The following is a 22,837-nucleotide window of genomic DNA, read 5'->3' as shown; positions in this document are numbered from 1 at the left end:
ACAATTTGTGCTTCATATCTCACACCTATGTTGGTCGTTAACCAGAATATACAAAAAAAGAAAAAGCGAAAATGCCTGTAGATGTTTTCCTTAAACATACCTATAATTTTTATACTTTTCTAGCAATTCAACATATACTTCCACCATTGGACAATCACATCATAAAAAATTCATGAGGAGGGTGAAAGCTGAGCTATTTTATTGCCTAAATCTCATAGGCACTTAATGTAGAATAGAACGTTCAATTTATAATGCACCAAAGAACTCAGAAAGTAATAAATTTCTGTAAGTTTGACAATATTCAAATGGAAGAAATTGTGAAAAATTCTAGCATCAAAAAAAGAACTAAATAAAACCAAAAAACGTGAGCAAATAAATAGTGGTTGAATGCCATTTGGATGGAATCAATATGACATTAAGCTTATTAAACAAATCACCATCAACTGCAAGTGTTACCTCTTGTTGAATGGCCCGTTTAACCCACCCTATAATTCTTTCTAGTTGCGAGTTCACCCAGCGCAAAACCAATGTTCCAGATATATCTTCGACCTAAGAAAAACGGATGAACCAAATTAGTCCAAATATGTAAATACAACTCTATAAAACAAGTATTGAAGTCTGACTGCATCTAAATTTCATGGTCCACTTTCATGATTTATCTTAATATCAACCATAACATGCCATTGCATGAGCATCAATAGAGAGATTTGTTTCAAAAACTCGACAATTTCATATACAAGGTTTAGTTTTGTTTATATAGAAACAATAAAAGATTTAAGTAAAGAAGCAATAACTATTGCAACATATGAAGAACTGTGTAGTATGTAATATATTAATATTACATATGTGCGGCCATATAGAAAAAGCAAACCATCAAAAGAAAATTGGTTAAAAGGTAGAATTAGATTGCATTAGATGATCTAATTTACCGAGCAAAATAAAAGTTTTATCTAACAATTTGCACGGACCACAAAAAGAACACATGACAATAAATCAAATAAAGTTGGAAAATTTGTAAGAGCATCAAAGTATAGACCATGACACTAAAAACAAAAGACACAAACAGAAATCATTTCAACCTGGTATAAAGTTAATCTTTTTCTACAGTACTCCTCCACATCATCATCTCCCAATGCAGATCCAATTACAGAAATTATGTACTGTTCAAGACTTTCAGCTGCTGGGAATACAGACACGACATCTTCTGTAAGATGTTCAGCATGATCAACAAATGGTCTCTGCCACAACATGTCCAAGCAAAGCCCCTCAAATCTCCATTCAAGCAAAATCTCTCATACATGTGAAAAAGCAAAAAGTTACCAGAAGGGTACCATCCTTAATCAAATATTAGCTTACCAACTTGTTTCCATATAATTTATGAAGAAGGGAAGCAGAAACAACTGCAGCTCGTTGATGCCACTTTGATAAAATTGGCAAGAAGATGTTTGAATCTTTCTTCAGAAGTTTTTTGGTCTCTTCAGCAAGGGATGCTAAAACATGCTCATGAGCTTTATCTGCCTTAGCTTCAATAGCTTGCATAACCTGGGGGTAACAGCATTGAAAATATGATTCATCTTCTGACATCCAGTATTGACAGGCTAACTTTAAAAAAAAAAAAAAAGATGCCAAATCCCAATGACAGTCATTACACAAAAAAAATAATCTCATAAATTTACCAAGAAAGATATTACCAACCCATATCTCACATTAAAAACAAAAGTCAAATGCTTAAAACCCAAAGGATGGATAAGACATCATCTTTGGCCATAATAAGACTACTACACTACCAAAATCTGCTTTAAAGACATGCATAAGAAAAGAAAGATGAATATGTGGTCTTACAATCACCACAAGAAAAGAAAAAGAAAAAATAATAATAATAGGATAGGCAGAAGAAGAATTGTATAACAGAAAAGAGGAAGAAGCAGTAGACATTTTTTCAAGTTCTTTTAGAAGGAAGACCAGGATCTTTATAAGTGTTACTGCAAGATATCAACAGGCATATATCCAAGTCTTGCTAGAAAATTGTAGCTAAATCAATCAAGAACGACAATATTCAGAACAGAACTCACCCTTGCAAAGCCACTTTTAACAGAAGATGAAATATACGCATCAATCTGGTCTCGATCAGCCACATCCACCACCTACTTTGAAAAGATATGAATTTTACTTAACTTCTGTAGGTTATAGCTGTATATTGAACTTCAATAGTTTTTTTTGTATTCTTATCTAATCAATGCTGCAAGATAAACTTTCCCCTGGAAAATAATATGTTGATGAAAAGCATGAACTGGTACGATAAATTTCCATGATTATGGCAAGTTCGTCAATCATATCTATGCTAAATAGTAATATTAAAAAAGGGAAAGTCTAAAAACCTGTTCACTTTCTTCAAGTAATATCCTTCGAATGATCATTGCCACAGTCACCATCTCTGCCATCACGGCTGGTTCCTGCAAGCCCCATGCAAGATATTAAAAATAAGAGAACAAAAGAACTAAGTTAAAAGAGCCTAAAAGAAGATTTTGAAAAAATCCTCAGAGATACTAAATAGTTCAAAAAAATATCATGTTCAATAAGATAATAGTGTTGCATGGACACAGACACAAGAATCGGACACGGACATGTGTCCAAGCATCTAACTTCGCAAGATGAGAAAAAAGAGAGATGAGGATATGTTAAAAAAAATTAGCATTGATTAAATTATACATTTAAATGTGGTATAAAAGAAAATATTAAAAGATATTATTTTTGTGGTCTTTTAATGTAAATGTTTCTCACCCGAACTTCCTAGCTAGCTTGAGCATTTTAGGAAAATGATAATTTGCGAAATCGTTTTAACATGTACATGCTTAACCAGTCTCTGAAATGAACAAAAAGCTAATTTAAAAGCTATTATAGTGGGTTGAGCTCATTGATGAAGGAATCAACTCCCTATGAATTACTAAAAACTTAAATAAATTTTGATAACTATGCAATGTTCGACATGTATCCGATTCAGATATATATCTGACTTCTAGGAGCTGGACATGATTGTCCAAGTAAGAAATAGTATCTTGCATATGGAAAAAATAGAAATATGATGATACATGATGGAGACATGAGGTATGTAACAGTGAATAGAATATATAAGAACCACCAACAACAAGTTGTCAATTTATTTCCAAAGTAAACCCAGTTTGAGTGCTCATAATTCCAATGAACATGTGCATAATAGCGTCCATGATCAAAAACAAAAGAGGCTCAGATAAAATTACTTAGTCATCCAGCATAGTTTGAATTAGTATAGGTAATGCATATCTATGAGAAGAAACTCCCCAACAAAGATTAACTGTAGTTCTGAAAAACCTAACACACACCCAGTTCCTCTTCTTCATCACCTTATACATTTTCTTTTAAATATTTTGACCTCCTTCATCCTGTTCTTTTTCTTCCTGTTCATAATCAGACCACTTTGTTAGTCTTTCCCTTATGATTTTCCTTGCCTACTCTCCTTTGCTTCCAATATATTTACTTCATTCTGTATCACAATTGAACAGAAATTAATAATTTGTTTTTTCTTATCAATTTTCTTTGAAATTCTTTTCTGTGACTACTTTTTTTTACAACTTCCTTGCATATTCTTCTTCCTTTTCCATTTTTCCCTCACTTTTATGCCCACGTTTTTAGCTATTGTTCTTCCTCGACATAAAGAATTATTTCATCATAACAAAATTTTATATACCAAACATGGAAAATTATGAATACAGAACACATAGACCATGAATTAACAAAAGCAGCAACATTTTCTTTTCTGTCATTAGTATGCAATCAACATCCTCTTTCACAGCGAGCAAGGTTCATAAGGCTAGGCAGCTAGCTTTACCTACTTTGATAATCTAAATCAAAATATGCAGATGAAAACTCATAAAAATACCACCTAAAGCAGTATGGCTATCCTGCAAGTTCAGCATGCACTTCAACTTCATGCATGACAAATGGAATAGTTGTGAATCAACTGGCATATGTTATGCTTAAAACATCCATACAGAATAAGTCTTTGACATGATAAGATCCAAAAGTTAAAAGCCACTAAAAAATGCAAGCAGACTCCAGCCATTAAACAAGGCACTAAACAAACCTCTGAGAAGTGCAAATGGTAGTCTTCCAGCTTCTTATCAACCCATTTCTGAATTGGTGATAAGAATGACCTAAAAAATGTGAAATCTTCACCTTCAACTGAGCAAGAAAGACTTTTCAAGTGTAATCTTTCCTGTGGACCCCGCTGTTCCTTCAACGGAATTTTTCTCAACTGCTCAATTACAAATTGCAGGATTTCCTGCTCGCCTGTAATAACAAACTATTTTGGCAACAAATTCAGGTTAGGCAGTTATCTGGCAGAAACATCCATAAGCAAGACTGGTTAAAGAGGTATTTGAAAGGAAAAAAGAATGACAGGAAAAAGCCATGGCTCTATCATGTAAAGATTTGCATACTTCCATCTCAAGAAAAAAAAAAAGAGCAACTTACAAATGCTTGAGGAAAAGAGCATGAGAATACAGGATCAAAACTTTTATCTGAGACAGGTCATATGACTATCCTCAAATTTAAAATAGGCAATTCTTTTCTCCAAGTTCCTTACTTGCCAGGGTTGAAATATTGATGACGGCTCACTGGAACAGTATGGTACTGTATTAAAACATAGTACGCCTCTCAGTTACAGCACATAAAAAATGAGGTGATTTACCACGTGTTGGTGCAAAAGCTGGTAACAAGAGGCATACCGGTTTTCCTACCTTGCTAGTGTGATCCAATATTACTGGTACATGCCAACCTAAAATCCTTGATTACTAGGTTGTAGTTCTCCATAATAATGGGAAAAGAGAAGCAATATGAAAGTTCATTTGAAAAAAAAAATGGTATGAGATAGTGAAATTCAACATCATTTTTGTCAAATAGCCAGCCACTGCTACTAGAAACGAACATGGAACCTGCGGTCCATATGTCTATAAATGGATAAGCCATGAACAAAATATTAGTTCGATGAAGAAAATCTCAAGTCTAGGGACCTATTTGGATGATTAGGCTGAAAATCCTATTGGATTCATGGATTGTACAACCAACAAAATCACAGAAATACAGGCTGGGCTAGGCCTATATTCATAGTTGCCCAGAAATAGCTTTGGAGTGGGCCGGCCCGAATCCTAAAGGGAGAAAAAGGAAGACCTCGGAGGTAGTTGACGTATCAAAAACAAATAAAACACAGACCATACTCATCCATAAAATAGGCCCTAAAATGTCTAACAAACCATTTGATGCATATGAAATGGGATATTATCAAAAGCAAAGCACATCAAAGAGATAGTTGACCTTATCTAATCAAAGCGATACCCAGACCATACTCATCCATAAAAACAATCCAAAGATTAATTTGGTTGCCTTCAGTAGAAAGTAAAATTTCAAGTTTGTAATAATACTATTGACGACATCCAAGCAATGCTCATTTCTATGAAGAAACTTTAGATTGGAAATTACAGAAGTATTATTATTTATCAATTGTAATTTCAAATGGGAGAAAAATTGGGTAAATACATAAGTTCAAGATCATATGACATTCAAACTATCAAAGCATAAACAATTGACCATGAACAAAGATGTCAAAATTGTTTCACAAGGACATCATTTTCAGTTATCCTAAGCACAAGGATCTGACCCATTAAATGGGGTGGTTTCAGGGTCGGCGGAACCGCCCCATCATACAGAGCCATCCCGGCAGTGAATAGGGACGGTTCCGGCAACGGAAACGAAACCCGTTGCCGGAGGAAAAGAAGGAGAAGGAAAGAGAGGAAAAGAGAGAGCGAGTGGGGAAGGGAGGAAGAGGAAGAGGGAGGGAGGCCGACGGAAGGTGGCGGAGGGCCGTCAGAGGCCGACGCTCGGGCAGGAGACGGAGATCGTGGCTGGATCTCCTGTTTCGTTCACTTAAAAGTCGCGAAATTAAAAAGCGGCCGAACCATGTTTCAAACGAAACAGGGGACCCAAGCACCAGCCATCCGCCGTCCCTCTCTCCTCCTCTCTCTCTCTCTTTTCCTCTCTCATTCACCCTCTCCTGCGCTTCCTCTACTGTGTCGATACAGGCCTGGCACGGCATGGCGCGAGCCCATGCCGCCGGGCTACCAATCCGATGTCCGGTACCGGCACAGCAGACCATGGGTGGTTTAGCTATGCGATCAAAGATTCTAAACAGTTAAAGTGGGCACGCACACAGTATCAGGATCATGTGCAACATATTTCTAAAGGAAAATGACGGTTCGTGAACTTTAGGCCTAAGAATTATTAATCAAATAATGATATCACTATACAATGACATATCATTATAATGGGGCCTTCCAAAAGCAGATCCTTAGGTCTAAGCTAGCCTAAAGACAAGATGTCATTCATATGGAATGAAATCTGCGCAATTTGAAATTCGAATTGGATCAAGCAAAGCAGCATCAGCTACATGTATCATCAAGAAAAAAAGGACTGCACATAAAGTCTGATTATTAAAAAAGAAAAGAAAAAGAACAATAATATCTCAATGGACAACCCCATGCACACATGCACGTGCGCACACATGCAAAAAGAAAAGAAAGAAAACTAAACAAGAAAAGACCATTTAGCAATTAACAAGAAGTCAATAACCCAGGTGCAGATGTTTCAGAGGTGCAGATAGGTTATGCATATATCACAAGCACACAGTATCTTAAAGCAGGTTTATCACCAAGTGAAAGATGCCACTGAAGTAGAAAATTGTGTGCACCATATGTCTCATCATAAAAGAAAAGAATAGTAACTTAGGAGAAAGAAACCCCCATAAAAATTATAGCTTAGTAAACCAATCATATTAACACACTTAGTAAGCTGACCATAGCCAAAAGGTTCAGGAGAACAAGAATAATTTCAGTTTCTTTTCCTGAGAGGTAAATAAAGGATAAAGCATTGAAAAGGTTGCTATACAGGAAGACGGAGAACTGCATTTTTCTTACCAATGAAATTGAGCTAGTTATCAGATCAATAAATGTAATGTAGACATACAGAGCTTCATCTCTACTCTTTTTTTAGTATTTTCCAAGCTTTATTATTTTCATTTTACCTGCCGAAATAGCACCCAAGCATAGCATGTGTCATGAATGGTTTCTGTAATCCCCAGAATTCGCCAAGTTGACTTGAGGAATTCAAGAATTTCTTCCACCTCCTACAATTACAAGATAATATTAGATGTAACTGACTATTTCAGTAGATAAATGTAACCACAAGTATAATCTTAGTTTTTTAGAGAATCAGTGCATTGACGAGCATGACAACCTCTGTAAGCTTCCCCTCATCCAAGATGTCAAAAACACTGCATAGCATTTTCTCATACAGCCTGACATTGAGGGGATAACCATCAGCCCAATGGCATACTTCTCCTGTTAGATCACCCCGTGCTGGCCTTTCAGCAAGTGAACTAGCAATTTCTCTCAAAGCTCTTAAGCATTCCGTACGTTGGATTTCACCAGCTGATGGCGGAAGAGACTAGAAAAAACATTATCAGCATAAGCAATGAATTTGCAAGTTGCCAATATCAATTCAGATATTATATAATTAGAATCTAGAAGCAGTAAGAGACACCACAGTAGCACAGTCACAAGTTTGGGATTTGAGAACAATTCAGCAAGGTCAGGTAGTTTTGGCATTCGGTAAAAACCAGTGAATTTGGTGTTGGGATTTTAAAAAATAAATAAATATTCACGGGCTTTCTCGAGGGTAAAGAAGTTGTGAGGGTGGGTTGAACCAAGGAACCATGAAGAATTGTGACATGAGGCCATGTAAAAGGGTGAGAAGAAGAGAAACATGGAGATGAGAATGGGAGAAGGGAGGAGGAGATGAGAATGGGAAAGGGAGGAGGTCAGGAGAATATGAAATGTAGAATTATTTATGTATGCATGCATGTAGGTCTGATGGATGGATGTACGGATCGATGGATGGATGTATTTACGAGTGTACGTATGCATGCATGCATGGATGCATGTATCAATTCAAAAATTATATAAATTAGAACCTAGAAGCAGTAAGGTTGGGAAGTTTTCGCATTCGGTAAGAATCCAGTGAACTTGGTGTTTGGATTTTAAGAAAAATAAATATTCAAGGGCTTTCTTGAGGGTGAACGCTGACCCAAGAAGCCATGAAGAATTGTAAGATGTGGCCGTGTTAAAGGGTGACAAGAATAGAAACATGGAGATAAGAATGGGACAAAAGGGGAGAAGATAAGGAGAACAGGAAAGGTAGGATTATGTATGTATGTATGCATTTATGTACAAAGGTATGTATGGATGTATGCATGTATTTATGTATAATGTCTTTGTATGCTTGTATTTATGTATAATATCTCAGTAAGTCAAGTACACACATCCCTAGACCCACACCTGCCTCAGTGCCTGAAAACTGGAGTGTTTGTGCCATGGACTTGTTTTCACTCTAGTCAACAATTCTTGGATTTGTGAATTCTTCATGATTTTCATGAATTTTACTGTCTATTTGTGTTTATGATTTTCATAAATTTATGATTTGCTGAAGGATTCAGCTGAGCATCCACCATGCATTTTTCAAGAAAAATTGTTGAATCTTGTGACTGTAGATACAGAAACCAATATAATAATAACAACAATTATGTAAGTGTAAAGGTAAAATGCTATTGTGCGCTCTATGATCAATAGATGTTACCTCAGACTCTTCTATCTTTCGCAGAAGGTTTCTTAGCTCAATGGTTTTGCGCCCTAATTCCCCAAATCCAACTACAGGATGATTTATAAGGCCTTCTTCCAGCATATTTAGCTAAGAAGAAATGAAGTATTAAAACGTTAAGACTGATGTCACTATAAATAAATCAGAATTTAGTTATACAGAATGTGGATACTCACCTGCCTCTTTTGCCACCGAAGATATGCTTTTTTATCAGAAAATTCTGTTCTTGAAACACAACACAACAATTCAAGTGGAACTAAAAGATTGTCCATTCGTTTCCCCACTTTTCCGGCAAGAGCATTAAGCAATCCTTTCCTTGTTCTAATATCCAATGATTCTGAGATCTGTGGAAATAAGCAAAGTAAGATAACAAAGGATCAAGCATGCAAAAGGATAGACCAAAATTGAAGAATAATAATCTAAGGGAGAGGCATATCAGCAGATTTAGTTAAAGGAACAACTATATAATCTCGTTCACTTGGAGACACAATAATCACTCCCATCAAAACCTTTTTTCAACTATTTGGGAGATAAATGATCGTGCTTAACACAAATCCCATGATCCTTAAGTTTTTAATATATTATAGACAGCCTTCCTTTTTGCAATAATAGATTTTCAAGGATTAAGGTATCTTCATAAAACATGATATCTCACATATGTCCCATCCAAGGAATGATGTACCGGTCGCCTACTAGACCGGTACAGTACCGGTTTGGACCAGTTTATACGGGTACCGAACCGGCTAGCAGCGCGCTGTGGCCACAGAGTGCAAATGCCACTCCATGGCATGGTGGCAAATGCCACTCTTTGGCGAACCGGATGCCACAGAGTGGCATTTTTGTAGCGCATTGTGGAATGCCACAGAGTGGCATTAAAGCATCTGGTTCGTAGGCCGAACCGAATAGAACCGGTCCAGTTCCGTCTGGTACGCTCTTATACCAGCTGGTTCAGGCCGAAAAGGGCTCTGTACCACTCGATTCCGACCTCATTGGGGCCAGAACCGCTTTTCACTGCGGAACCGGACCGCTTAGAGATCGGACCGGTCCGATACGGGCTGAACCGGCCGAGACTCCCATCTTTAATCTTCTCCTTCAGTTATACTGGGTCAACTACTCTAAAATAAAGAAACTGAACATGCTATACATGCATAGCAAAGCAAAGAATTCAAAAACACTCCCCAAAGGTTATACTACTCTAGAGAATGGAAGTACAGTAGGGTTACTCAACTACATGATTACAAAAAAAAAAAAAAATCTGCATATTGCCATTTCAGCACTATGGCTAATTAACAAGGATTCAAGGGTCGATTTGATAATAGGCATCACATTGCTTCTTCTTCCATATAGTAGTTTGAGAGTCCATTTTAACATTTACATGTATAGAAAGATATACGCATGAGTGTTGATATACGCAAGCATTTCAATGGATATTAAGACAACATTTTGGCTAATGACTACAAATAGGATAAGAGCAAAGGAAAAGAAACATGCCTCCAGCTGGGCTCGCAATGTCTCCAGCAAACCAACCAATCCAGGAACATGCTGAGTTTGGGGTGTGACATTTTCGCTCTTACTACGAGCAAGCTTCCTCATTAATTTGGACTTCTTCTCTTTCTTCTTTTCTTTCGATGGTACTATGAGACCACTAAATACCAAAGAAAAATCAAAAGCACAAAAAGGGATTGAAATTTATAAGAACTTACAAGTTTACTCCTGATAAATGAAACTCTGATCACCAAAAAATGCTTTGCAAGAAGCTCATCAAATCAGAAGCATACCCTGCAGCTCCAGCACAAGCAACAAGGATCTCATAAGCAGTTTCCCGAAGATCATCATCTGTGATACCTGTAATCAGATAATACATTATGTAAGCTATTATTCCTATCAGTTTACTTTCATAATTCAAGGTTTTGGTGAAAACCCAGCCTTGGAATGGTTAATCCATATGGTAGGTCTCTTGTAGGACCCATCTTCAATTACATACACTAAAAGCACGAACGAAAAATTTTCACTTAAGTATCCCTTCTTGCCTACCCTGGCTCTATTTTTTTTATTCATCTTATTTGGTGACCTTCCCACTTGGTTGAACCCTTCTTTTTTCCTTTTTATAGCCTAGCATTCCCAAACTTCCTTCATCTTATTATCTCTCCTATTCTTCACCCACCTAATGCCTCACCACCCAATGATTCATTAACTAATCTCTATAGGAGAAGTCGAAGTTTTATGGTGCTTCCCTCTGATGGCTTCATTCCATTTCTCGAGGCCAACTCCAGAGCATCACAAAGTTATGATGCAGTGTTATAGCCAAAAGTAATCTCTGCAGTTCTGTAGAAGAAATGAATAGGCCTACCTATAGGCTATAAGCGACTATTAAAACTCAATTTATCTATCATAGTTCTGGAAAGATCTATTAGACCATGTTCTATAATGGATGACTGGGTTTATCTTCCATACAAAGAATGAGAAAGGTAAGCCTGTTGGTTTTCCTCCTCAATACAGATAGCATACATTAATGAGGATATAGAAGTTTACAATTTCACTACCTCACAAAACAAAATTTTACAATTTCAACTTTCTATATCCACAGAACAATAAGAAAATCTGCTTCCTTCATAATCTTGGTGTTATATTAAGCTATATTTTGTTCAAGCTAACACGAGCGGTCAAGCTTCTTGTTTCTTGGACATCTTACCCAAGAGGAAGTTAATATAAAGGACATGCCTCTGGGCATGAGGGTGATTCACTGTACACGGAGGAAAGAGGAAATGCAGAAATTGCAAGAAGTTTGTTCTAGAAAATGCGAAATTGAACTTGAATTTGATAATAAAAACAAATAATTTGTCCATTGCATGTCTATCATGGAGCTACTGTCAAACTTTTTCTATAGTTCTGTCAGATGTCAGTGGTAATAGACACGAGAATCAAGAGATATTTTGGGAGATAACATGTATGAAGACATTATTGGATTAAAAGACATTGTTTAATGGCAATAAGAATTTACAGATTAGATGGAGAGAGAAAGAAATGACAAGTTTCTAAAATGGAATAGACTGGAAAATAGATGGTTTAAAATCAATAAAGATGGATCTCTAACATAAGTGCATGGAATCGCTGGAATGGATTTTACTTCAACAAATGAAAGCATAAAGGGCTTATACAGTAGAGGGATTAGAAGCTAACCTCAGCTCCCTAGGAAAAGCTGGGAGAATTCTCCATGGATTAAAGCAAGCACTGTATAATTAAAGGTCAAAAACTAGACTTCAAGACCAATTTTCAAGTTTATTTGCAGCTGGTACAATGAAAGGAAAAAATACCATGGTTTGTTGAAAATGCATCAAGGGAAATATATAATGATTTCAGAAATGGATTAGCTAAATGAAGTTAAATCAATGAGATGCTTGTCAGGTTGCAAACTGAATTGCAAATTTTAGCAGAAAACATGGTTATTTGGAAATATATAGGACTTTTTTGTCAGAGTATTAAAAAAAAAAGCCACCTTAGGGAGGATAAAGATGTAACATATCCTGAAAGATAATGATATGACATATAGCCCTTTTAGCACAAAAAGAAAGGAAATAGAAATTACATTCATTTGGGTAGCTCTTCATGGGATTTCCAGGAAGAGATGGAATCTGAAAATCGATTCGTCTATGACCCAAGAGTCCTGATTGAGAACAGACCTGGATTTTTTGGGAAGACTTCTGCATTTTTGCTAATCTCCATTTATCCATTTAACATGAAAGAATTTTTTCTTTAAAGAAAGAACATGAAAATATTTATTTTCAAACATTCCTCCCAAGAAAATATTTTATATAATTTGTAAAAATACTCCAAAAGATTTCTTTTGTTTTCTTGTAACTTCTACATTTTGGTAATATGCGGTCTTTTAAAGCTAATAACGAGCCCACCATAATTATGTCATTAATGGATATGGTATACATAGCTACATGACTGGTGGTCGTGAAATTAGTGTAAGCAGCCTTTTGTTGGTCTAACAGGAGGGCAACGCATGTGGAACTCGAATTAATAATCTAGAGACAGCTTAGTCTGTGCTTCTGGGGATGAGTGCAATATATACTAGTAGCTTCCAGATTCTATTTTGGTTCATGATCAGCTGATAAAGCACCAGCGAGTTGCATTGTGGACAAAAAACAAATCTTAAAGTTCTGGTGCATTTCACTCAGTTGTACAATGAAAATGAGATATCTTCCACAGAGCTGATCTAGTACATGATTTAGTAACTGACATCAGCTTTTCACTACCTATTGTCTAATTTGTTGTAGACTCACCAAGGATGTTCATCAGCAACCATGCTCCTTCATAAACGAAATAATTAATTTGCATAAAGCATAGGTAATAAGAAATTCTTATAGAATATGTAGATAACAAAAAAAGATTAAACTGAAGTGTTGGTTTCATGAGGAAATTAATTGAAGGAAGTTCAAAATAAGATAAGTAATAAAGTATTCCATCTAGGAAAGAATGTAAACAGAGACTTCAAAGTTAATTTATAAAGGTTAATGACCAGAAGGAACTGAGATGGTAGTATGGCCATCATGAATCTGCATCTACTAGAATGATATAGAAAGTCTCATGGCACCAGCTCCATGATCTCCAAATTTATAGCAGAACAGTTCCTTGACTTATCTACAATTAGTTTATAGAATTATGAGATTACTTGACAATATATTCACAATTCTAAATCACAATTTATACAAAATATCAAAAAAAATGTTATACCACTGAATGGTCAACAGAGTAGAAGAATGAAAAACCCAGTTACTAATAGCAAGGTTTTCCTCCTAAAATTCTTGTCAGCCAGTATTTGTCGGAAAAACTCGTGTTAAGGAGTTTATAACATTTATCAAGGTTGAGCTTTAAAATAAAACTAAAGTCAACAGAACAGTAGCTGAAGAACGCAGGGTTATTTCACTGAAAAATAAAAATAAAAATAAAAAACAGAGAGAAAGCTAATTGGAAAAGACAGCTTCCTTTATAAGGAAGACCATGGTAGATAACAGTTCTCTAGAAAAGCCATGAAGGTTCTTGGTTGCTTCATGAGAGTTTTCAAAGACATAAATTTAAGGGTCAAACCTAGAGTCCCGGGCAATTTCAAGATGAGTCGTTACAGGTCTAAATAGGTCAGGCAAAGTTGGTCCAAATTTTGCAAGATCTAGAGCCAACATAGTTGGCTCACAGGTTTTTGGTATCAAAATAAGATCAAGGCTCATGGAACCTAACTAAAGGTATGAGCTTCGCTCATATTAAGGGTGGAGCAGGTTGGACATGGATCAATCTGCATTCTCTTGCTCATCTGATATTTTTTCTTCAATTTTTTGCTCTTCTGGATTCTGATATTCCTTATCGGCCCTTATTAGTTGTAACTATTGTTCTAGCAAATGAAAAATGGTATGTTGTATAAACATAAAAAGTTCCTTTAGTTGAAAGAATTAAAAAAATATAGTGTTTACAAGAAATCCAATGCAGAAGTTGACTGGACATTTATCTATATCTGTACATATAGCATATGCAGTAGTATAGTTGAAGACTTCACTAGAAGGGATAAGATTATGGTAGTCACTCCATAAGAATGTTTTATGACAATCAAGCCATGATGTGTATATTTAGTGGCAAAGTATATGAAGACCAGACTTAAGATATGGAGATAGATTGTCATGTGATTCAAAGTGAGAGTGATTCTGGAAGATCAAAAAAAATAAGCCTTTTAACATCCAAACATGATGTAGGAAGGTTCCAGGAACAAGAATGTTAAAGATTTTGATGTGGATTTTGAATTGCAATAACAAAAGTTGCACTTATGGGATTTTCTTTTTGAATCTAAAATTTTCCTCAACTTGTACCGTTTGAGTTGGAATCCACTTGCAAAATTTATATAGCAGGTAAGTCTTTGCTCAGAATTTAAATGCTTGCAGTTTAATTTCAAGGTTTGACTTAAGAGATAAGGAAAATATTATGTATGCCTGAAATTAAAAATAGCCTGAGATTTAGTTTTTAAGTAGACATGAAATTTTGAGCAAAGACGATAGAAATGGATGGTAAAATGTCATAGAGGCAAAAAAAATTACGGATTATGGGTTTGATGATGTTCTAAAAGGTTTATATAAGGGTGGCTTGAAACACAAAGAAGAAGAAAATAAGATATAAGTTTTAAGGAAGCTGCAAGAAAGATATTAGAAAGAGACAACATCGCACAAACAAAATATATAGACATCGAACCTAAGAGTGAAGGAATTTGACCTCCAAGTCATGGAATCGCGTCGCGGGAGAAGAAAATCAAAACCTCTAACTTTTATTGAATTATCCAGGATTTATTCTAAATTTGGGGAATGGAACTTATACAAGGCCTTAGCAGTTCCTCGTGACCTTGAGAAAAATTACAAAAGGATTTGAACAAAACCTCTGCCTAAGTAGACAAGTAAAATTTCCTATTATGACTCAGACTAGCCCTTTCCTGAAGAGAGTCTCAAACAGCTAAGAAGAAAATAAAGAAACAAGATGAGGAATATAAATCCATCTGGAAATTGATGTATAAAAGCACCTAACTTTCCAAAACTTAATCACAAAAAGTTTGGGCCTCCCAACCAAAAAATACCTAAAATGGACTATCAGACATTAATATTACTTAAAACAACACTTCAAAAAAAATTCTAAAAAAATTCACCAATTGTTGGGTTTGATATCAGAACACAGATTAAAAAACCAAAAACAAAAATTACTAGATTATCCTTAACTATACAAACCCATGTTGCCATAACTAGTGGACAATAACAAACTTTCAGTACAATCAGCTAGTCAAAAAAGAAAAAGGCTTTTCGTGATTAAATGATTATGTATAAGTTGACATTCCACTTTATGAACAAGAAATGATTTCCTAATTTGAGATCAAACAATCCAAGTTGGTCAATTGTTCCCTTGGTCTCCATCAATAATAATTCAATATAATTTGTTGAACCAAAAATTCCATCATGTGTGCCTTCAGTCTAACCACTGATCTTTAAGAAAATCTGGGTGATTTATATCAAATTAGGATATCAACAAACAAACACTTTATAGTGGGAGCACCATCAATTTATCTGGAAGTACATCATAGTTCTAATTTGTAATCAAACATAGTTTTAAAGTTTTGATTACTTGGAAGCCTCAACTTTTTTTTTTTGATGGAACAATTATCTCTCCATTAGTTATTGTTGAACAACTAAATGTAAAAAAGCAGAAAAATATTAATTGGTTAGATCCATGAGGTGCTAATTTAAACTCATGTCCACCTTTTACCCCTCTTTCCTTTGTTCTCACTTGTTTATTCTTCCAATGGTGAAAATGAGAAGCATGTCAGTTTGTCTGTCAAGGCAATTGAGAGAAAGACCTAATATTGCAGTTGAATCAATTAACTTTCCTGTGGTATCATGTACCATTAGAATATCTATTCATTTGATAATACAACTCTAGTAGCGTAGCTATAAGATTGTGTTTTCTAAATCTATTTTTGGGCTTATGAAGGCCCTAGATGATATGGATTGCCTATAGCCAACTCTAACTCTCAAACTAATTAGATAGTTGGTTCATCATAAACAGCAACAGTTTCAAATGAGGAGCTAGTTGAGCCCACTGGTAAAGTCTCTTGGTTGTTGACTGGTTGTACAAGAGACGAGATTGAATCCAGCCTTCATCAAGGTTGGAGTGTTTAGGAGTACTAGGAGAAGACTATCCCATTGTGTGGCCCAATGCCTAAAAAGATCTTTAAATAATAATAAAAAAAGGGCATGAGATGCCCACCCATATATTGCATAGGAGAAAAGTCTCTTTTTAGCAATTTTTTCACACAAGTCCTGTCAGATGTGTTAGTTTCAAACTGGTACAAATCCATCAAACATAACATAGATTCAAGATTTCTATTCATATTTACCTGTAGAAAATGATGGCAATCGCAATAAAAAGCTGCTAGCATTGTTTGGTTGCCTTCTGGCAATTATGAAGTTATCAACCTCTTCTTCATCATCTTCAAAATCTTCAATATCATCTACAGTTAATTCCTGCTCATGTGAAGATTGAAATGACTGTGACTTTGACAAACTTGTCAAAATGGGTAATGGTGTGGTGACAGGTACTGGTGGTGGCATCCGTGTTGGTGATGGCCCTGAAGATTCAGGTTTTGTAGCCAAAAAGAACTCTTCTATAGACCCTGTATTGCTCTGATAAAAGATATTTGAAAAGCATGTTAATAATCATTGATACCCTGTGCATTATCATCCAACAAAAGATGTGGAAGAACAGATACAGAATAATTTGTATGGACAATGGATCAATTATTTTCTCATAAAGGATAATTACGAGTTCAGTATTTAGATGCTGATCAGATATACAGTACGGCTAGCTGAAACTGCATGTATAAACGACAAGGACAGGTTATAAGAACAATAGTATCATAAATCAATGTGAAATGTGAAGTGTTACTCGACTCTATGAAAAATTGAAATAGGATTACGGTCACGAAATTTTATAATTTCTTGAAATTTTTCAACCTGGAAAGTTCTAGATGCCAGCTTCTATGTTTCATTTAATGCTGCCTTCTGTTCATTAGGGAGGCAGAGGGAGGTGGGGAGGGATGCCCTGCAGAAAGGGAGGGGGGGTAGGGATGCATGGAAAAATTCTGTTATCACATTAGGCTCCTTTTTTGCTATATCATGCCATCTCTTAAAAGCATATAAATATTCCGACATCTTGTTCACTTGTCTAACCTCAGTTTTGACAAAAACTAAACAATAAACTTTTTTATCCAATTTTCGAGGGACTAATCAACAATGTCAAGATTACACAAGGCAACTAGGGTTAGTTCTTTGCTGACCAGATCAACATCCTTTGCAAGTTACTTTTAACATACAGTGAAGTTCCTTGAGAAAAAAGACCATTGCAATTATCTTGATATGTGTAACCAAAAAGTTCGAGTCCCTACCAAACTAGATTAAATCTCTGTAAAAAGTGTAGGCAGCAGAGCACTTGCTTACCTAGGAAGTCCAGGGGATTAAGTGAACCACCATTGGTGAGCTAGAGGGAGGGCCTATTTGAATAACTAAGCGGATGAGTTAATGGGAGTCCTATAGTTCTACCAACCACAGATGAATAGGAAGATGCACACAACGAAAAGAGAAAGGATATGACTTTGCGCCCTAGTTCCTGAGCTTAGCATCATCTTTCTTCTCTCATTGTACTGAACCTGCTGTATCGGCGTCTATTTCTTCTCTCGTTTTCGGCAACCAATGTTTCTGCTTTTCTTGGTGAATCAGATGCTGCAGACTTGCTCGTCTATTTCATTGCCCAAAATGGAGTTATTTTACTATCAATATTCCGCGCACTAAATTTTATGGCAAAAAAAAATAACATACAAAAAACTATGATAGCATAACCAAGATGAAATAATAAATTTAGATGAAAAGATAAACAGAATTTTAAAACAATTTATAGTAAGTCATGAACCATTTTGTTGCATTTAACTTAAACAATTGTAAGACTCAAATTACCACAGATCAAACCAAATAACTGACAGCAATATTTTCTTAAATGGTTGTTAAGCTTAAGTTATGTCCTAGGGAGCTGGGAAGTAGCATAAAAATATGGTTAGTAGCCTTGACATGTGAAAGAAATCCAAAGCGTTCTTCAAGCTTACGATCAAGAAGTTATGCAAAATAATCTAACAGCTTACCATTGAAGGATAATCAAGGCTGTCGTGATAAAGTCTAATGGCTTCCGACAAATCAAGTGTTTCACCTACATCACCAAATGCTCCTCTAGTCTTACTTTAAATGGAATTGGTATTGTTTTGTGAGGTTTATGGAGAAAAACAATTAGGATTCACTACCTTTCTTAGCACAGTTAAGAACATAGTCAATGCTGACTTGATCTATGTCAACATCATCCAAGGAAACTGCACCTGGTGGCATTACAACTTTCTTGATCAAGCTACCAGAAAGGATAAAATTAAGAAGTACATGTCGATCGCGGCGATATCGTTGGAGAAGATCCAGAATATTTTCCCTGAAAGCATTGGCAAGACTTAGATTCAATCTGACAAAGCATAAAAAAAAAATTATGAAGGATGAATTACTCTTCCATGGAGTGCGGAAGCTATGATGTTCCAATAGATCTGTTCGAAACAGTACGGCAATCACCAGAATTCTTCAATTTAGATGAACTGTATCAAGAAAAAAGTAAAATAGTAGAGGGGAAATTGGTGAATTTTCGCTTTAGCAAAATAAGAATCAATCACAATTCAGGCTAAACACAAACTACAAATCTAATTGACCCTGGCCAACCAGACTTATCTTGGCCGTTCGGCACAGCTCTCCTCTATGAAGATATCCTGTGTTCAACTCAGTATGGCGGCACTCCTGTCCTATTCTCAATTGACCCCTAGTGGCCTACCATGTCAAAATTCTACATTTGTAGATTGGATGAATCAACAGATTGTACTGCAACCTGCTGATATTCTTTTTCCCTTTTGCACCCATAAATCACAAGCGGGTGGAACTTACACTAGATTAGTGGAAGAAATTTGCTTGAAAGTAGAAATTACAGTACATTGGTAGACGAATTCAATAGAAAGTAGCAATTACATCTCAATAATCAGAAACAGTAACACAAACAAAATAATTTCAATTTTCATCTTATTTTTATAACTAACTATTTGCAAGAAATCCTTAAAGGTGAGATTAAGTTGCACAACTGTATCGGATGAGCACCAGAAAAAGTTTGATATCAAACAACAAAACTCATTTCGGCCAAAAGATCTCCTGTAATGCAGCAGCAACAATTCACGCAAGCAACAGATACAGCAGTTCAAAGAAATCCCAAGAGCTGAACTCAAGAACCAAGATGCATCCCTTCTCAAATTCAAGAGACATGTTTTCTTTTTGGAGAAATAGGACGGGAGAAATCCAAGAAACAGATAACTCGCATAAACCCCTTAAACGTCCAATTCTTGAATAGTAAAACGCGACAGAAAACGACCGGAGAAGAGATGGACAAGAAAAAAAAGGGGGGGAAGGTTCGGATCTTGCACAATTGGAGCCGCATTAGCATCACAGAAATCAAAGAACGTCCACATAAGCCTGAAATAACCCAGCCAAATCGCATACCAGAAATCAAGAAACCCTAAGAATTTCAACTTTTGAACAAATCAAGAACGACGAAGCATTAGAAGAAGAAAGGAGGAAAAAAGGCAAGAAACTTGATGCAGTTAAACCCGTCGAAAATCGCCAAAGCCCCCATTCTCTTGGCGAAGAATGCCCAAAACCTAACACATTAGCTCCGGACGTAGGGTTCGCAAGAAAGAAGAGATGTGAGAGAGGGAGAGAGGAAGGAGGAAGCGACCTGGAAGTGGAGATTTCCTTCCCGATCCCGCTGCTTGGGCCTGGGTCCGAGCTGTATGAACACGCAGCGGTCAGCAGGATATCTTTTTTTTCTCTCTTTTTCCACCGACTATACCAGCGGCGTTTAATTTTAAAGCAGCGGGGCTGCACGTACGCCCCCACGTGCTTTCTGGTTCGGGCCAAGAAAGGGAGGGGACCAGATTGGGAAGGCTTGGGCCGACGCGCTCCCCCACGCCGTCAAGTAGTGACGCGTTAAGCCCACGCGCATAGCGATAAAGTGTTGTTTGGGCCTTCTCAAGCCAGCAATATGCCGCCGCCGCCCACATCCGCATGCGAACCTCAGGCCAAGCCCACATCTGAGAATGTAATGTATTAGCTTTGGACCGGCCCACGTCTGAGAGATTGATGATTAGGGTTTGGATCCAGATCATCCAAACAGATTAAATGAAAAGTGTGCAAGGACTAATGTAATACACTAGTCAACTAACCACCCATAGTTTGTGCAAATGGTGCCATCCCTTGCCACCTGAGACAAGGGCCAGTAGTTCGATTCAAGTTAGAGTTAATTTAGAAGGGTGGAGCGGGTATAAGTTGCAAAAAGTAGGATCAGCCCCTCTTAGTCAAAACGGGGCATACAGTTTAGCAGGTTGGGCTAGAGAGAGATAGAGGGGATGCAGTAGAAGAAGGGGGAGTGGGAGTCAACCTACGCGGGGTGATAGGTAGGCGTAAGGCTGAAAATGGGCTTGGATCAGACTGAAGCCCATCACGTCGGGCCGACCTTAAATTATAGAGCCCGTTTTTTTTGGATCAGGCTCGAGTATATCATTGGTCTGATCCGAGTTCAATCCTGGATGAGGCCTAAATGCAGGCCCGAACGCAATCGGGTTCAAAAAAGGCTGATCAGGCTCGTGGGCAGCTAGGCGCTAAATCACTAATCACGAGTCCCTTCTCATTATACTCTTATTTGGTCTATTCTCTCCCCCGATGATCAATTCCATTTTCCATTCCCGATCCATTTCTAAGGTTAGTGAGGGCTCTCCTAATCTCCTCCTTTCCGGGCATAAAGATCTGTACCTTAATGTTTATATCATTAGACTACAGATGTTCAGTTTTATATCATTATTTTAAAAATATGGAGATTTGCTTTATCAATTTGTCATTAATGTTGATTTAACCGAAGGAAGTTCTTAGGCACTTTATATTAAATCAAGGTCTATCATTAGTTGATGGAATTGGCATAGCTTGTGTATGTTGACTTCATAATTTCTTATTAAATGTGTTTCTGATGATGAGTGTTTCAGCGGATTATATCAGCAGTCATCAAATTTTTGGACAGGAGTTGCAGTGGCTTCATGGAGCTACATTGACGGTTTGACAGTTTCTGGTGCTTTCTTGTACTATAGGTCTGAAGCACTGCTAACGACTGTTCTAGGGAAGGAGTATGAGACTAATTAGTATCAGAAGATAAATTCCCAGGTTGAATGCTATTTCTACTGGCTTATAATATCTTTCTTCATCTTCTTAGCTCCTATCTAAATTGTACTTTAATGTTTTCAGCCTCTTGAAGACATTAATATCACTTTTTTTTGTTCTGGTAATTGACCATATGGCTGAAGCTACGAGATCCGTTCTTATTTTGAGAAATTACAATATATCCATCTTATTTTGCATACCTGATACCTTTTTCCTACTATGAAACTTCCAAACTTGATGCAGGGTCCATTCTCGAGGTAACCTTCACTCCACTCGGAGTGAAGGCTGTGAGACGCACGCCTGCGACGCCTGATACCTTTACTCTGGCGCTAAAGGCAGGAGCGGTGCTTGAGAAGCACATTGGTTTATCGCGTAGTTAAGAAGTATGGAAGTGATGGAATTAATTCTGGACACTCTTGTGCTCGTTATGATTTGAAGATAGCTGTTCTTGGTATTTCATGACTTTTAGAAGCTTTTGTACATATATCTAAGTGTCAGTTGTCAGATTAATCAAAGGAAATTTGAGAACTAGATTAATTATAACAACAATCAGTCAGTTCTGTTGGGGGAAAATAAACAGCCCCAAGGCCAGTGAACCGGCTGCCGGCGCCCGACCTGAGAACGTCCGACCTCTAAGTGTCCGACCTGAGGGCAGCCGAACTGAAGGCGCCCGACCTGACACGCAACTTCGGTCTAAGCACCCTACCTCGGACGCCCGGCCTGATGCCCGACCAGGCGCATGACCTCGGAGTTCGCCAACCTCGGAAGCCCGACCTCGCCGCCCATCCACCACGGTCACATCCTTCTGAAGCTTAACCAGAAGCCATACCCTGTCACCGCCGCTAACAATTAACGCGCATGACCTCTGCAGACTTCTGGCTTACTCAACCATTAATGAGCATGGTCCCTGCAGACCCTCGGCTCGCTCAACAATTAATGCACATGGTCTCTGCAGGCCCTCGGCTCCCTCAATAATTAATGCATGCGACTCCTGTTATCCACGAACCCCATGCTCTTCACGGCAACTCAGCTCGGTTACGTCCGATCCGTCATGACAGCTCCCTGGTTCCGACCTGATCTCACACGGCAAGCCATTAATACATACAATCGTGCATTAATTCCGACGACATGCTCAACCATACGGTAATTTCGCCCTGTCATATCACCGGTAATCCTATATCTCCCTAAAAAGGGGGATTGGACTCTGAAGTCGGGGTGATATTTTTTCTCCCCTCCCA

General features: G+C 37.2%; 1 protein-coding gene across 3 annotated transcripts in view; it reads right to left on the bottom strand.

Annotated features, from left to right (window-relative positions):
• LOC103708188 (plant/protein (DUF810)) overlaps positions 1-20,266 on the bottom strand; it is a 42,092-nt gene extending 21,826 nt beyond the window's left edge. Inside the window, exons 1-17 of one of the 3 annotated variants that reach the window (XM_008793007.5) lie at positions 20,128-20,266; positions 18,863-18,949; positions 18,617-18,792; positions 18,461-18,525; positions 16,667-16,952; positions 10,521-10,587; positions 10,234-10,387; positions 8,919-9,086; positions 8,722-8,832; positions 7,324-7,533; positions 7,112-7,213; positions 4,121-4,339; positions 2,379-2,453; positions 2,073-2,144; positions 1,357-1,542; positions 1,080-1,238; positions 457-549 (exon numbers count right to left, since the gene is read on the bottom strand). In XM_008793007.5, coding sequence (XP_008791229.4) covers positions 457-549; positions 1,080-1,238; positions 1,357-1,542; positions 2,073-2,144; positions 2,379-2,453; positions 4,121-4,339; positions 7,112-7,213; positions 7,324-7,533; positions 8,722-8,832; positions 8,919-9,086; positions 10,234-10,387; positions 10,521-10,587; positions 16,667-16,952; positions 18,461-18,525; positions 18,617-18,792; positions 18,863-18,870 — 2,151 coding nt within the window. In that variant the 5' untranslated portion in view covers positions 18,871-18,949; positions 20,128-20,266. Of the gene's footprint in view, positions 1-456; positions 550-1,079; positions 1,239-1,356; positions 1,543-2,072; positions 2,145-2,378; positions 2,454-4,120; positions 4,340-7,111; positions 7,214-7,323; positions 7,534-8,721; positions 8,833-8,918; positions 9,087-10,233; positions 10,388-10,520; positions 10,588-16,666; positions 16,953-18,460; positions 18,526-18,616; positions 18,793-18,862; positions 18,950-19,070; positions 19,187-20,127 lie in introns of those variants that run through there. The other 2 variants (XM_089924443.1, XM_088703521.2) reach the window with 2 other exon arrangements.
• Positions 20,267-22,837: the final 2,571 nt, after the last annotated feature.

Source organism: Phoenix dactylifera, chromosome 1, assembly GCF_051530095.1.
Source record: "Phoenix dactylifera cultivar Ajwa chromosome 1, Ajwa_hap1_PhDact_Kaust_v1.1, whole genome shotgun sequence".
NCBI lineage: Eukaryota > Viridiplantae > Streptophyta > Magnoliopsida > Arecales > Arecaceae > Phoenix > Phoenix dactylifera.
The sequence above is the reverse complement of the archived record's forward strand: the minus strand, read 5'-3'. Positions and strand labels throughout refer to the sequence as shown.